The 16,827-nt window shown below is 40.2% G+C and overlaps 1 protein-coding gene across 1 annotated transcript; it reads right to left on the bottom strand.

The window, feature by feature from the left end:
- Positions 1-17: 17 nt before the first annotated feature.
- ELF5 (E74 like ETS transcription factor 5) lies at positions 18-9,031 on the bottom strand. The gene is given in 11 exon segments (XM_074156041.1): positions 18-52; positions 55-113; positions 742-765; positions 767-798; positions 800-918; positions 2,320-2,466; positions 4,222-4,281; positions 6,560-6,758; positions 6,761-6,798; positions 7,782-7,804; positions 9,027-9,031. Coding segments are annotated over 11 exon segments (741 nt in total).
- Positions 9,032-16,827: the final 7,796 nt, after the last annotated feature.

Raw genomic sequence — 16,827 nt, forward strand, 5'->3', positions numbered from 1 at the left:
AGGAAGCACGGAGCAGTTCATATCTTGTTTTCCTGCCATCCGTGCGCATTCTTCCAAACTTTTGTATCAGCCTTCTGTCCACTTGTTCTAAAATGCCAGTTTTATAATAGTAACTGCAGGGGGGGAAAGAAAAGAAAACAATGGAGAAAGTAGTAGAAGAATGGAGTAGTAGTAGAAGTCACATCAGAGGAGTTCTTTACATGGACCTCATGGCAGGAGAACAGCATGAGTCATTGTGTTCTTTACAGTCAGAGAGCTCCTGTCTTTCTGTTAAATTGCTCTTGTGACTTTAAAGAACATTAAACTTTTCCGCATGCCTTGCAGTATGCCTTCCACTGTTTGAAAGATACAAGAATTAAAAAGAAATGTGTTCTTTGGTTGTATATTTTCCCCAAGCTTACTACAGTTTCAAAGAAACCACCAATGTTACTGCTACAGCAAAAATGATCATTTTGTGGGGTCATTTAGCAAACAGTCTAAAATTGTCAATTGAGGTAAAGTGTTACAGCTTTGTTATCAGCAGTACAGTTACAACTCTGCTTCTAGACAATATCATATGGCTAACTGTAAAGCAATACAAAGCAGACTAGGTGTTATCTCATAACTTATAGAAAAAAATTAAGACAACAACCAGACATCCCACTCACTCCCCCCCCCACCGAGTTTTCAGTATAGTTACGAGAAATGGATGCTGAGGTAGAAGTCAACTGAAATGAGGGGTCCTGCTGCCTGTCAACTTGCCAGAGAGCTCGGCTCAGTTTTTCATGTCATTCTCTTACTTTTCTTCCTTTGTCCCCAACATCTTTGCCAGAGCTTCTGATTTAACAGCCCCAAACCCACCTCGTTCTCTGTCTTCCCATTCATCAGGAGAAAGGAGCAGATCTCTTACAAATTCCCACAAATAAGAACTTTGCAGGTCTTGAAGAAGAGAGCTACTAAGCAAATTTTTTTCTTACTCATATCAAAGTACTAAGGTAGAATTCTATTTACAGTACATTTTGTTTGGCCTCAGACAGCAACAAAGAACCACACTGAAGCCGCTCTGGAGAATCGGAAGAAAAAAAGGCAAAACTCGTGGGTTGAGACAAAGGCAGTTTAACAGAAATAGCAAAGGGAACAAGAAAACAACAACAATAACACTGAGGGAGGAATATATAACCATGATTACGATACCACCGCTTGCCAACCGGACCCAGGACAACCCATCCCGCTTTGCTTCCCCATGGGGACTTCCTTCCCCTCCCCTCCCCCGGCAGCTCCTGGCTACCCCTGGGCATGGCTTCCATGGGATGGAATACCTGTGTCCCTGCTAGATCCTGGGGAGAATTAACCCTATCCCCGCCAGAACCAGGACAGTTGTCAACTTCACAAACCAATTGCACTTAGCCAATTTAACTGTCGAAATTGTAGTGCATTGCCTCTCTGTAACTGGCTTCAAATTACTAGCTCCAGAAAAAAAAAAAAATCACGGTCACGCAAACACCTATGACGCTAGAATCTCTTTTTTACTCCAGGAACTAGTGAGTTTTACTGTCTTGCAAAGTTAATTGTCATTCATAGGTTCTCTTCCATTGACCCTCAGTGACTTTAACACAGTATTTAACTTGTTTTAAAAGCAATTTTCAATTTAATTAAATATGTTTTAAATGAAAGATTGTAACAAATATTGGCTTGCCTGAAAATGAGACAATAGTATGAGGAGTTGCAAAGCGTATTTCCCAGGATTGCTAGACTACTCTGTTATTTCAATTCAGCTCAGAAATTTTTTTTTGAGAATCAAATATGCTATAAATAATAAGACTCTACTAAAAAAGCTGCTAGAGTTGTTATATGCAACCATTGCCTTAGCTTCAGATCAGTTACTAGCTAATCAAGGTGCTGTGGGTTAAATGAATGTACAATCCCAACACTGACTGCAAACGTTTAAAAACCATGAGTCAGACCCCCCCAAAGTCCTGAGACCAACAAAAGAATAATGAAAATTATAAAAATATCTGAGGTTTATTAATTGGTTTTCTGCATTTAGAGCCTTTATGTTTTTTTCAGCTTATGTTTTTCCAGTAACTCTGCCTCTAAGATAACTATAAGCAATTTTAAAAGGTAAACAGAAATGGAAATGTGGCTTTAAGAAAAATGCAAAATACCTGAAGTCTCATGATAAGTACAGCAAGCTCTCACGATTTTAAAAGCTAAACCTCAGTGAAATTTTGTTTGTAGTGTCATTAAAGTTTCATTTTATAGCCACAGGGAGGTGGAGAATTAGAGCAACGTACCCTGTGTAATCTTAACCTCAGTTTGGAGTTTCTGATATGTACTTACTTGTTCTACCATGACTCTGACATTCTTGGCCATTGATGCTACCTGCCCTCGTGCATGCCTTATCACGGGCTGGGACTAAACTGCAGAACAACATGAGAAGTGAAGAAGGAACTCCTGAGTCTGGTGACAACTTGGTCAAAAGGTCACCTGTTCAAATGCCATGCAACGTTAAGTCCAAGTGCAACTGAAAGCTACTAACTTTATCTCTTTAATAAAGCTCTAGCACAAAGGTAAGCCCAAGTGAATAATTAACACTCAACTTCATGGATTGCAGCACAAAAAGCCATGATTTTTTTGTCAATACTCTGTTTAAAATACTTGAATTCTTTAGACGTGGAATTTGGTGCATGGTGTTCATGAATGAAATGTACCCCTCCATGATGTGCAGCCTGAAGATTCCTTGCTTAGCGCTGTGTACTGCTTCTAAAAAGTCAAAACTTCCTCAGCAGACAACATGCTTGCAAAAGTGACCAGCACTTCAACAGTGTCTGTCTCAATACTGTAGTGGTGCAGAGTGCAATTAGAAGAGGAAAATGAATGACTGCTGCTGGAAGAATTACCAAAGTCTGCTAACAACATTCGTATGCAATTGAAGAATTCTAGGATAGTTTGGATTGGAAGGGACCTTTAAGGGTCATCTCATCCAGCTTCCTCTTCAATGAGCAGGGACATCTTCAATTAGATCAGATTTCTCAGAGGCCCGTCCAACCTGACCTTGAATGTTTCCAGGGATAGGACATCAACCACTTTTCTGGGAAAACTTGTCCAGTGTTTCACCCCTCATAAAAAATTAGATCTGCTTGGTACATATCTAGTGAGAAGAGTTACCAGTGAAATCCTGTGAGAGTGGTTACAAAGTGAAGACCCACAAATCCATTTCACTGGATAGGTAGTAGGGGGCTAAAAATAGCAAAATAGGGGAACTTTTGTGAAGATGAGCTGCAGTTTAAAATTCTTATATCCCGTTGTGTTTATGTTGCTAAGAGCTAACCTCCAGGAGTTTGTTTTGCTGCATGGGAAACCATAATATTCACAAAAATATGGAAGCAAGATGTCTATGTACATGCAGGGCTACCTGAAGGGCTTATGCTTTCAGTTATGTAGGTTTCATAGCATATTTGGGGTCTGCTCCTGGTCCAGAAGAGCATCAGCTGGAATTGGAAGATAATGTTCTGGAATATATTTTTCTCTGACTGCTTCTTTTCACTAGTCTTTCACGTCAATGATTTTGTTCAGTATTCTTTTATTGGATGAAGGGTTTGACCAAGTATATCCCATGTTGCCTAAACCCTGAAGTGGAACACAGGTAAATCCAGCCAGAAGCGTTAATACCCCAGAGCTGACTGAGAGTTATTAGATTATTAGAGCTGGTTGTGGTCAGAACTGAGTGATTACAGAATATTCTGATCATGCTTAGATGTAATCAGACACCTGATATTTTGTTAGCTTTACCCATTTCCATCCTCAGCAGATAAATAGCAAGCTTGGCTGTGTTTAGGATCAATGGGATCTGTATTTCCGACTGTATGTTAGTCTACCAGCTGTACCACCACCTGCAAACATTCAAAGTATTCTCATGGGAATGAAGCCATGCTTCTCCCCTTTTGGAATCTATGTGCAAACGAACAGCTTTGCTCTGCTCAGTGCCTGGCTTGCAGCCTCAGCAAATGTACAAAGGCTCCTGGGATCCTGCTTCTCTTCAAAATACCAATTCAGAAATGCTAGGATCTCTGCTAATCTTTACTTCTCTGCACACTGCAGGTATTTCAGGAAAAGTTTTAGAGAAGAAGTAAATGTCCTGGATTTATTTTTTTTTCATTTTAGAAGTCCCTTGAACTGCTAAATATTGCTAATCTTTGAATACAGTGCGTTCCCATTGAATAGAGCTTATTATGTACACACAAGTTTACTTATAGTCCTTGTTGGATGGCTTTGTTTCTTCATCAGTAAAAAAGGAAATGCCTAAAAGCAAAAAATGTAACCCAGTGTTCAGTTCTTTTCTTTGCAAGAATAACTTCTGAACTGAAAATTAAAGCCAAGTCCTGGCCTTCTGCATCATTGCTTGTGAATATATCTCGGAATAGAAGTTGTAGAAAATGCAGACTATAAAACCATGAAATAATTTTTCATCTAATCTGCTGCTAAAATGATTAGTCCCTGTTACTGCTCTGACTTATGTCTGTGGGCCTTTTTTTAAGTCTTGGGGGTTTTTTTGTTACCCTTTGCATCGTGTCTGTGTCTCTGTTCATATGATTCATGTGTACTAAGTTTCCTTTCCCACTGGTCCCTTTGCATTCCCTTTGGTTTTAGTTGTCCTCTGGATCAAATTTTCCTCTCCTTTCATTTACACTTAGATTAGTCCTTTCTCCTTCAGCCCCTTGTCCCTTTAAAACTACTTCTGCAGTCTTCCCTTTTTCCTTCCCCTAAATAAAAATCATCTCTGCTGCTGGGAAGCAGATTGTCACAGGGCTGGAACTTGTCTGTATTAGTAGTACAGTATTGCTTTTGTAAAGGAGTCATTACATTCACAAGACACAAATAAATGCATTGCACATACAAATGTGCATTCAAGGAACTTCTTATTGTGAGTCTGGCATGCAAAATTGGGAAAAGCTAGAATTAAGCCTGTTTGTGCAGCCATAGTTTGGTCCATTGCTTAAGTATGTTGTGGCATTAGTGGACCATATACTGACTTTCCTCATAGGCCTTTATGCAATTCATGAAGGTGGATATGCATGATCTGTTGTATTTCATTTACTGCCAAGTGTTCAGTGTCTGTGCTGACTATAAAAAGTTAATTTTATTAATGAGATTTTCTTCCCAGCTCTCTGTTCTTTAATTCCCTTAATAACATCCTTATCTCCTGTATTTAATAATCTTCTGAATGACCTACCTAACGTGATACATGAACATTGGGTGGAAGACAGAAATTGTTCTCAGTTCCAAAGGAGAGCAGTGCCAACCTAAAATATAGGGTTGGTTTGTTCTTCCGGCAGCCTCTAGTCTTCCTCACCTCTCCCAGTCTTACCCATGTTATCGACAACAGTCTCAGTCACTGCACAACCTTACTTCATCTTGATGAGGCCTGTCCACACATTTTCTTATGCACTGCCTTGTATTCCGTCTTCCCAGTCTCTCAATGCTCCCTGTTCCTTTCAGCTTCAGCCCACCCCTACAACGTTCACTGTGTATCCAGGTCACCCTCCTCTGCTGCCTTCTCCTTTTCTTGTCTCTGTGACTTGCCAGCCACTCTGCCCATTGGGCAGCTGAGAAGTGGTTAGGGGATCAGCAAAGGATGGCTAAGCTCCAGCACCTTGTGATCCAGCAGCTGCTCACCACTGGGAGCCACTGGCAGTGTGAGCTCTCACTGGGATGCCCAGGACCCTCATACCTAAGCCTTTACTTCTTTTCCAGCAGCCCTGTGGCTCCAGTTTGGTCAAATACTCCCCTAAGCCAGAGAAGTCTTGGGCAATTAAGCAGCTAAAACGCTCCTCAGTTTCTCATTGCTAGGGCATAGGGAAATGACTTTTGGAATTACCCTGCTTAGCGGAAACTCTCTTGCTCATATCATCACAATGGACCCTGGTAAAATTACCTTAAATGGGTGTACACACTAATTAATCTTTGGGAAGCAGTAAATTTAGAGAAAGGGTGTCTGCAGCAGAGGTTTCACTTCTATTTCGGTTAGACAAAACTGTCAATAACTTAGTTTTTGAACCTAAATTCATTGAAGCAGTAATAAATCTTACAAGATAAGGTCAAACCCAGTAAATTAAAATTGTTTCCATTCAAGAACATCATTAAGCCTGCTACTAATGCACTGATAATAACCCCATCAAACAAAACTTCTTGCTTAATTTTTAAGAAGCAGAGCAACCTTCAGTACTCTAGGTTAAAGGAATAACCATGTTATGTCTTTCTATATTCAGTCAGGATGTAAACCTCCCTCGTATTATGCAGGTTGACTAGTTTCAGTAGAAAGGCCAAGGAGAGAGCAGTGCTGGGGTCTGTTTGGAGACTTGAGTGGCTCACAGAGATGAGTCTGCGTGTAATTGTGAGGCATTGAGATTGTCTCCTGCTTGCCGTATTTCTGTGTGCTCCTCAGCGCAGTATCTAAGCGGCCTCTGCCTTTTGCCTTGCTTCAGTGCTTGAGGCTGTGGGTGCCACATTTTCTGTTAGCGTGAAATTATCACAAAAATGCCATGCTTTTTGTTTTGTGGTTGATTTCAGGAACACTAACCATGCATCCTGATACTCTGTAAGATGAAGTACAAGTATTTGCCACAAATGCCTGCAGCGTCTAGGAACTCTTCCTGCGTCACGTTGCACGACTGTAAGCTGTTGATACTAAAGTGGGAAAAGGAAGTGCAGTTGGCATCTAGTTTGTACTGGTCATAGCAAAACTGCAAGCATTCACAGATGTTGTGCTTAGTCCAGTATATTCTGGGTGGATGGGTGTCCAGAAAGAATAAGAATCTGCAACATATTTTACAAGAAAGAGGAACATTGCAATGCAAAAGTCATGGTGCGCTTCATTTTAATAAACATTTCAAGCAAAAGTAATCCCTCTCCCTCCTTCTGTTATGAGTGTAGTCTGCCTTCCTTATTCCTCTAGAACACACCAAGCCATGCCATTTGCATTTTTCTGTCTCTTATTGTCCCAGCCTTTTGTATTTCAAATATTCATATTAATTGTCAGATATTTCAACAGAAAGTGCTTACATTAAAAAAAAAAAGAAAACGCGCCTCTTAAAATGGCAATTCAAAAGATCAGAGTACAGAATTTGTGAGAACTTAACACTCTGCAATGCAAAGGGGTGATGCATTCCTAGAACTAAAATAACCTTGGGTCTTATATGTGAAAGTACTCCTATTCAAAGATACCTAGCTACACTCTGTCGAAAATGGGTAAATAGCATTATTTTATTATAATTTTTCTTATAATTCCAGCAAGTTTTTTCACTCCTTTCATCTAAAATAATGTTGTTAATATCATCATAGGCAAATTCTTTTTGTTAGATTAGAAACTGAAAAATGTAGTACTCAACACATCACTGGATAAACATTTCGGACAGAGAAATGAAAGAGTGAAAGAGCTTTTAAGTTAACTTGCCAGGCAATTGTAACGTAAAACTATTTTACCAATTAAATGCCCAATTTTTAACAGGCTTCTCTCCCCAGTAATGCAGTTCCCAGGAAAATGTATATATTTGCAATAAACTTTTTTTTTTCTTGAAAATTGTATTTCAACTATTACTGATGTAAAATCTAGGCCTGGAATGATAAACCTACATGCTGCAGTATTTGAGTAACATGATATATTACTCAAACATTTCTTCTCTAGAATCAAAACACAGGCTCCTGTTATTGAAGCTGGTTGGGCTTAGAGTGATAGGCTCACTCTTTAAAAAGCTCTGCTTTTTGTTTTTGTGATCTAGCGCTACATGCATGCACAGGTCTGATCTTGTAGTCTTCTGTTGGATGTCTGTGCAGATGCAGCCACCTTTTTTTAGGTGATTGGAAGAATTAATAGGCACCAGCAAGAATATGTACTTCCTGTATGCATTCAGATAATGCTTAAGGAAAACAGAATTCAAGCCTGCATCTTGGAATCATTATTTTCATTCATTTGTTACTCAGATTGCTTCTATTGTTTTAAACTTTTTAAGGATGACTTGTAATTTCTCTCAGTTGAGATTCTTAAGTGGTTACAGGAATCTCAGCTTTGAGAGGTTATTGCTTTAGGAGCATTAAGGGTTCTAAATTGATTTTGAATATATTATCTGTAATATTTATTATATCACTGGAGCGGCAGTTACAACAGTTAACAGAACAGTAAATAGCAATAGAAAGGCAAACAAACACCTGAATGAGAGAAATCAGAAAATATTTAGTTTGTTTTCACATCTCGCAGCGTCTTACATTTGACTTACATTTCACAGTTTCTTAGTCTGGTTATCCATTTTTTATTATTTCATTTTCAAATGAATCCTGAATATTTATTTTTAGGGACTGTTTATATGAAATTGTAATTCAAAATAGGTTATCATAGCACTTCAAGCCAAGTGAATTGTATCTGTCTTTTGTCTAGATAGCCAGTTCAGAGTGCAAAATGATGCAAAAAGGCTGAATATGTTTCCAAAGTAAAATTAATTCAAATTGTGACAGGAAAACTAAAATATGGATCTTGGACCTGAATTAAAGAATAAGGCTAGGTATGGCTTGAAGGTTTGCTTACCTAAGTATGAGTTAGCAAATATAGCTTGGCTGACCACAAACAGGGGCTTACCCCCTTGCAGAGCTACGATAAAGGAATGTATGTGGGCAGCAGTTGTGAGGCCAGCACAATGTTATCTTATCTCTGACAAATGGGGGGCTCCAAGAGGGAGGTAGCATATGGTAATGAATTACTGGAAACTAATGAATATGTTAATTAGTCCTTGTATGAATATGTATGTGTGGTGTGCATATATGTTGTTAAACTGACTCTGTCTGGTACGCACATTTGGAGGAGCGATCCCCTGTGCATCCAGCGCTGCAATAAAGGATACCTGCTTAATAGTCATCCCGACTATTGAGTCCTGATTTCGTCTTTCACGGCATCAATTCTGGCACCCCAGATGGGACCCCCTCTGCTCGGCTGCAGGACCCGCTGAGAACAGGACTCCCCAGGGTACCCCCGGGATTTTTCCGGAGGGACTCCTCACCTCATACGGATCACTGCGGGGGCAGACAAGGACCATCTAATGAATAAGGTATTCTTTTTAAAAAAAAAAAAAAAAAAAAATGTTGTTTGGAACCGGTCATTTGGGGTTCCCATAAGCCATAGGAGACGTCCTACGCAGGGCGCCGTATGCCAGGCTACTAGTGTCTGAGGGCATACTGTGTATGTGAGTGCAGGCACATGTTGTACTGCATACTCTTTCAATACGTACACTTGGTTTGTGTACGCGGGTATGAGCACATGTTGTGCTTCATACTCTTGTAATTCGTACACTTGGTTTTGGTACGTCGGGTACGGTCGCGAGTAAAGCTACGTACTTTTGCATTTAACATGCCTTGTGGTGATAGTAACTTATTGGTATTGAAATCGGAACTGTTTAAAGGAATTGTGTATTGAAAGCTGATTTGGATTTGATAAAAGGTGTGTGAATGAATTGAGCTAGCTCTTGTATGTATGATTTGAGTGACTGAGACGCAGCAGAGCTGCAAAGCGAGTGTGGAGTTCTGATCCGTGGTTCCGTTATCCCGCGAGGGGTGCGGCCGGAGACAAACGAAGCGAGTATCAGATGAATATGACTGGTTATATAAATGGATAATTGTCCCCTCCACCCAGATAATGGGTGTAACCCAACAATAAGTGTTAAATGTTAAAATTGTTCTAAGATATTTTATGTTCATTGCTTTGGATATAATCCAGATTGTACTGATTTTGAGTGCCCTAATTGCCAGCTGTGGATGCAGTGGGAGGAACACTGGGGAGATAGATTTTATCCTCTAACCGTACTGTGTGGTAGGGCAATTGGGGAGTTAAATTTATAAAGATGGGAGGACAGCAAAGTGGTGGAATTGTGAAAAGGAGCCCCATAGGATGTATTTTAAAACATTGGAAAAATATAGGGGGACCATCAGGTGGGAATGTGAATAAGAAAACTTTGATAAAATATTGTAATCAATGGTGGCCCTTATATAAATTAGATGATGGAGAAAAGTGGCCTTTCAATGGGACTCTAAACTATAATACCATGTTGCAGTTAATGTTATTCTTACGAAGAGAAGGGAAATGGGATGAGGTTATGTACACGGATATGTTTTTCACTTCGCGAAACCATCCTGAATGGCAAAAGGACTGTGGATTTAATATACCATCGCAAGACCCTCTAGTTTTGTCCCTAGAGAAAGAACAGAAAGATAAAAGAAAGGGGCAGCAGAAAATGAAGAGGTGCTGCTTGGCATGTAGTATTGGACAAAGGTGTTTGAAAGTAACAGAATCCAGAAAGAGGGAAGAGGAAACAGAGAATCAGCTTGAGGATTTGGGAATGCCTCCCCCTCTACTGCAAGATCCGCTTTCTCCACACCAATTGCCATTCACTGAGACAGAGGGTGGTGGTAGCGGTGAGGAAGAAGGGGAAGCAGCAACTGCCTTTACTCCGGTTACTGCAAGAACCAGGAGTAAAACCCAGAGAGCTCCACAACTTCTAGCCCCGTTACGGGAGGTAATGTGATCTAGTGGGCCAGCTAGAGTGAAAATTCTGTTTTCCTCCACTGATTAAAATAATTGGAAAGAAGTAGCTAGAGGGTATCGAGATGATCCCTCTAAGGTGGCAAAGCGATTTGAATTGATAGTTAGAAATCAAGATCTGGATTGGAGAGATGTAGATTTAATTTTGGGAGAGATGACTGAGACAGAAAAACAATTGGTATTAAAGACTGCCCAAACCCATGTGCAGGCTCAAATTACAGGGAGAGTCCTGCAAGGGAGTTTGGACGAGCACGTTCCACTGACTATCAGTAACTGATAGTGGAACTATCCGAACTGGGATCCCAATGATGGACAAGATTATGCAATGTTAAGACGATATCGAGATTGGATCAAATTAGGGCTGGAAAATGCCATTCCAAAAGCTATAAATTGGTCAGCATTATATGCTGTCAAACAAGGACAGAGGGAGACCCCTACGGAGTTTTTGGACAAACTGAGAGAGGCAATGAGAAAATATACCACTTTAGATCCCTCCTCAGATATAGGGAAGCAACAGCTTGTTTCCTTGTTTTTAGGACAATCATCTCCAGATATTAGAAAGAAGCTCCAGAAATTGAAAGAAACAAATATAAGGGATCTGGAGAAATTACTTGGAGAAGCCTGGAGAGTTTTTAGAAATCGAGAAGATGTAGACAGGGGAAAGCTGACAAAAGTGATGGCCACAGCCACTGTGGCAGCATTAGAACAGAGGGGAGTAGTAAATGGTACGGGATTTAGAGGACCTGGAAGAGGGAGGTCTTTTAGGAATAGAGGAGGACTAAGGAATTTGGCAAGAGGTAGGGATGTTAATGTTGAGAATGTATTGGAAAGGAATCAATGTGCATATTGCTGGAAAAAAGGACACTGGAAAAATGAATGTTCTGAGCTTAAAAGTACCCCACCTGCCCTGATAGCTGAAACAGGGACTGATTGACGGGGACCTGGGACATCTACCCTAGCGGATCCACTGGTTAAGATAAAGCTAGGGGAACAAGAGAAAGAAGTTGAATTTTTAATAGATACAGGTGCCTCTTTCTCTGTTTTAAACCAAGAATTAATACCCGTAAGCAAGGATTTTGTCAATGTGATAGGAGCCACTGGCCAGCAGAGAAAGGCGTTCTTTTCAGAACCCCTCAGATTTAAATTGGGGAAACAGATCGGAATACATCGATTTTTATACTTGCCATATTCCCCCAGATCACTGTTAGGGCGAGACTTATTAGAGCAATTAGGGGCAGTGATAGTTTTTAATCAAGGAGTCATGGAATTAAAAGTAAAAGAAGATCTGTTGATTGAAATTTTGAGCCTAGCCCTAATGCACTCTGAAAAGCTCATCACCCGAACTTGAAGAAATCATTAATCAAGTACATCCAGGCGTTTGGGCTATAGGGACTCCAGGAAGGGCGAAAAACGCCACCCCTATACTAATAGAACTTAAGGAGGGAGCGAGCCCAATACGTCAAAAACAATACCCCTTGAGATTAGAAGATCGCAGGGGAATAGAAGGCCCAATTAATAACTTTTTACAACATGGACTACTAGTGGAATGTGAATCAGAATATAACACCCCCATACTCCCAGTAAAGAAACCAAATGGAACTTATCGGGTAGTACAGGACCTAAGAGGAATAAACAAAATTGTTAAAGATTTGCACCCGGTAGTTGCCAATCCCTATACCTTACTTACCAAATTGAAAAACAGTCAGGTATGGTTTACAGTACTAGACCTAAAAGATGCATTCTTTTGTCTGCCTTTGGCTAAAGAAAGTCAAAAGTTGTTTGCTTTCGAATAGGAAAGCCCTACCACTGGTAGGAAAACCCAGCTTACTTGGACAGTGTTACCCCAAGGTTTCAAAAACAGTCCAACAATTTTCGGAAATCAGTTAGCACGAGAGCTTGAGGCATGGAAGCCTCCTTCCAAAACGGAACCCTTTTACAATATGTGGATGACCTATTAATAGCAACCGAAACAAAACTTGAGTGTATCCAATGGACTGTGAGCTTGTTAAACTTTCTTGGACTAAATGGATATCGAGCCTCTCAACAGAAAGTTCAAATGATACAACAGCAAGTGACCTACCTGGGATATGAATTATCTGGAGGACAACGGGAGTTGGGAACCAGACGAAAAGAAGCCATCTGTAAAACCCCACTTCCTCAGATGGTAAAAGAACTCAGAACCTTCTTGGGAATGACAGGTTGGTGTCAATTATGGATTTATAACTATGGAATAATAGTGAAACCTTTATACGAACTTCTGAAAAATAATCCCACTCAATTGATATGGTCCAAAGAAGCTCAGAACGCATTTGAAATACTTAAAAAGGAACTCATGAGGGCCCCGGCCTTGGGCTTGCCTGATGTAACCAAACCTTTCTGGCTCTTTTCTCATGAGAAACAAGGAATAGCTCTAGGAGTTTAGCTCAACGGCTGGGACCATACAAAAGAGCCATAGCTTACTTCTCTAAACAATTAGATGAAGTAAGTAAAGGATGGCCAGGATGTTTACGAGCAGTAGCGGCCGTAATACTAAATATAGAGGAAGCCCGGAAATTTACTTTGGGCCAGAAGATGACAGTGTTGGTTTCACATACAGTATCTGCTGTATTAGAACAAAAAGGGAATCAGTGGCTTTCCCCATCCAGGTTTTTGAAATACCAGGCCATCCTCGTTGAATCGGATGACGTTAAAATTGAAGTGACTAATGTTGTGAACCCAGCTTCTTTCCTTAGTGAGGCAACAACTGAACCACTGACACATGACTGTTTAGAAACAATAGAGACCGTGTACTCCAGCAGACCAGATCTGAAAGAAGAACTCCTGGAGGACACACAGGACTCCTGGTTTACGGATGGAAGTAGCTTTGTCCGACAAGGTATCCGCAAGGCTGGATATGCAGTGACCACAACAAATAAGGTAATTGAATCCCAACCATTGCCTGCCGGGACGTCAGCTCAAAAGGCCGAGATTATTGCCTTGACTAGGGCTTTGGAATTGGCAAGAGGGAAAAGGATAAATATATGGACAGACTCTAAATATGCCTTTGGAGTTGTTCATGCCCATGGAGCAGTCTGGAAGGAACGAGGATTGCTTACCGCGCAAGGAAAACAAATCAAACATGCAGAAGAGATACTTCGCCTATTGGAGGCAGTACAGTTACCAGCTAGAGTCGCCACCATGCATTGTCGAGGACATCTGAGGGGTAATACTGACCAAGAAAGAGGTAACAGATTGGCTGATCATGCGGCTAAACAAGCAGCAGAAAGAATACAGAAAGAACAAATTCTAGCCTTAATTCCAGACAATAGAGATAAAGACCTGGATGACCAGGAGGGTATTAAATATTCTAGATTAGATGAGGAGTTCATACAAGAATTAGGAGGACAAGTTCCTTCCAAGGGATGGGCTCATTTAAGTGACGGTAGAATTATCATACCTGCCCAACTAGTGTGGGGACTTGTTAAAGAAGAACATGATAAGACACATTGGGGAGAAGATTCGTTATATAAATTTTTGAGCCAAAAATGGATAGGGAAGAATTTATATACCACTGTTCGACAAGTGACTCAACAGTGTGAAATATGTTTGAGAAACAACCCCAACACAGGTAATTGAGTACAGTTGGGAACTATTGGGAAAGGAAACATACCAGGAGACCATTGGCAAATTGATTTTTCCGAACTCCCAAGAAAAGGGGGGTACAAGTACTTATTAATGCTTACAGACACCTTTTCTGGATGGCCAGAGGCTTTTCCCTGTAGAACAAACCAGGCGAGAGAAGTGACTAAAGTGTTATTGAATGAGATAATACCTCGATTCGGGGTACCTACAGTCATTTCATCAGATAGAGGTACTCACTTCTGTGCACAAGTAGCGCAACAAGTTAGCAAACTATTGGGAATTGACTGGCAGTTACACACCCCATATAGGCCGCAGGCCAGTGGGCAAGTAGAAAAGATGAATCACATGATAAAACAGCAGATAGCCAAAATATGTCAAGAAGCGAATTTGTATTGGTATGAAGCATTACCCATAGCTCTGCTTAGACTACGTGTAAAGCCAAGAGCTAAAGAGAACCTAAGCCCTTTTGAAATATTATATGGGAGACCATACCAGACAAAATATAAAGGAGAAGATTTAAACCAGTTGGGTAATTCCTGTTTACAAAAATATGTTACGTCTTTGGGAAAACAATTAGAGAAAGCGAAGGAACAACCGGCCTGGATTCACTACTCTCGAGTGAAAAAAGCTCCAGACAAGCAGTGGACTTCTGAACCTTTAGGACCTTTAAAACTAAGATTACAAAAATGGCTCTGAGGCATAAGGAAGATCCCCCACTTGAGCAGAAATGGACCTCCGAATGTACTGGACCAGCAAAACATCGATTCCAGAAATCGTTATTGTGATCATCTACATCACAGCTGGACAGACAGAGAACTGCACCACCCATCAAGATCTAGATGATGTCCCTGACCCTGAAGACTGGATGAGGAATGGATACTTGGGCAATGCAGGTCTGAATATCATATATAAAAAGACTAAGGTATACACAGTTTTAAAAATTGATGGCCAGATTAGAAGAGATTGGGGAGATTCATGACAAATACCGTCCTTTGAAATAAGAGAAAACAGCTTGGTTGATATAGCATGTAAATTCGATATGACACAAGTGTACCTAACCACTGTAATAATGGTTGGCATTTATGTATACAATGCAGAAGAGCCGCAACAATGCATATTCTCAGCAGTATGTACGCTTCACCAAGAATACTGTCGAGCAGAGGTTCAGCCTAAAGCTAGTTCAATGATTAGGTGCATAGGAGTTACACATGATGGAAGGAAAATGATAAGATCATACCGACAAGCGGCTTTAATTTCAATGCCAAAGGGTATGACCACCACACATGGTATGGATAAAGCTCAAATGACTAAATCGATTGCTCTCTCTCCCCAACCTATCCCCTTTCCAAAAGTGAAACGTTCAAATACTATTCTCAATTATAATGTACCAATAATATATAAGAAATATGTAATACATGGGGAAAATGTAGCATGCAAAAAGGAGATAAAAACTTTCACCCAACCATTTACCTTTAGGAGTATGGTTACTTGTAATGCATCTGAAAAGGCTGAAAACATTACTATAAATATAAAATATGATAGCACTCAAAAAGGGAAACTTACCATATGGGAAGTACCAACAACTACTTTGAAGGTTACATGTCAGCAACCTCAATGTAGCCTTACTATAGTAAATAAAGGGGAAGCAGTTTATAAACTAAATGCGCTATGGAGCTTAGAAAGCCTTTCAGGAACATTCCCCTTTTTGCTTAAAGTGCCTTAGAGAAATATAATTACTCCAAGTCCAACCACCATCCCTCCGTTTGAACCAGCTAACTATGCTGTAAAATACCACAACCTCTCATTCGCAGGCCCTTATGTAGTGAAACAATCCAACGAGCAGAAATTATTTCTGGGCCCCACATATTCTTTAAAGAAGGTACAGGTAAGAGTACAAGCTGATATATCTCAGATAAAATCAGAATGCTTACCATTTATTTTGCAAAGCCTTAAAGGATGGAAGGCATGGTTACATTCCAGAACTCACCACTTGAGGAAACGGAGAGATTTAACAGGATGGTTTGGATCTGGACTAGGAGTTTTAAACTCGATTGATCAGGAAGTTATGATTAATAAACTGAGCACAGTCACCTCTGATTTAGGAAGGCTGGAAGTACCATTAAGGTCATCTCTAATTACTCTGGCTGAAACTCAGCAATTAACTGTTGATTTTATTTCCCTACTATCTAACCATACTACTGAGGATTTCCAAGCACTAGCAACTTTTGTACAAGGACTACAAGGAAACGTCTCTATTGCCATTCAATGTATACAAACACAACTCTGGATACAATCTGTGGTTTCTGATATAATCAGAGAAGGGATGTCAGGAAACCTACCACAAGAGATTAGAGAAATTATTGCTAAGAACGATACTACCACCCCATTCGAATTAAAACATCAGGCTTGGTGGCAATTAGTTAATTTCACTGATGATGACACAAAAGAACAAATTGAAGCCTATGTGCTCACAATTCAAAAGGCAAAGGTGTGGGATATTTTCCCTATTTTAGCACTAGGGACAATCCATCAAGATGTAGTGGTCAGACCAATAAACCATAATGTTTGGGCAAAATATAGTGATGATATAAGGAAATGGCAGACCATTAGTACTGAAGCCTGCATTCCGAAGGAACAACTGGGAT

Source organism: Numenius arquata, chromosome 11 (genome assembly GCF_964106895.1).
Source record: "Numenius arquata chromosome 11, bNumArq3.hap1.1, whole genome shotgun sequence".
NCBI classification, from domain to species: domain Eukaryota; kingdom Metazoa; phylum Chordata; class Aves; order Charadriiformes; family Scolopacidae; genus Numenius; species Numenius arquata.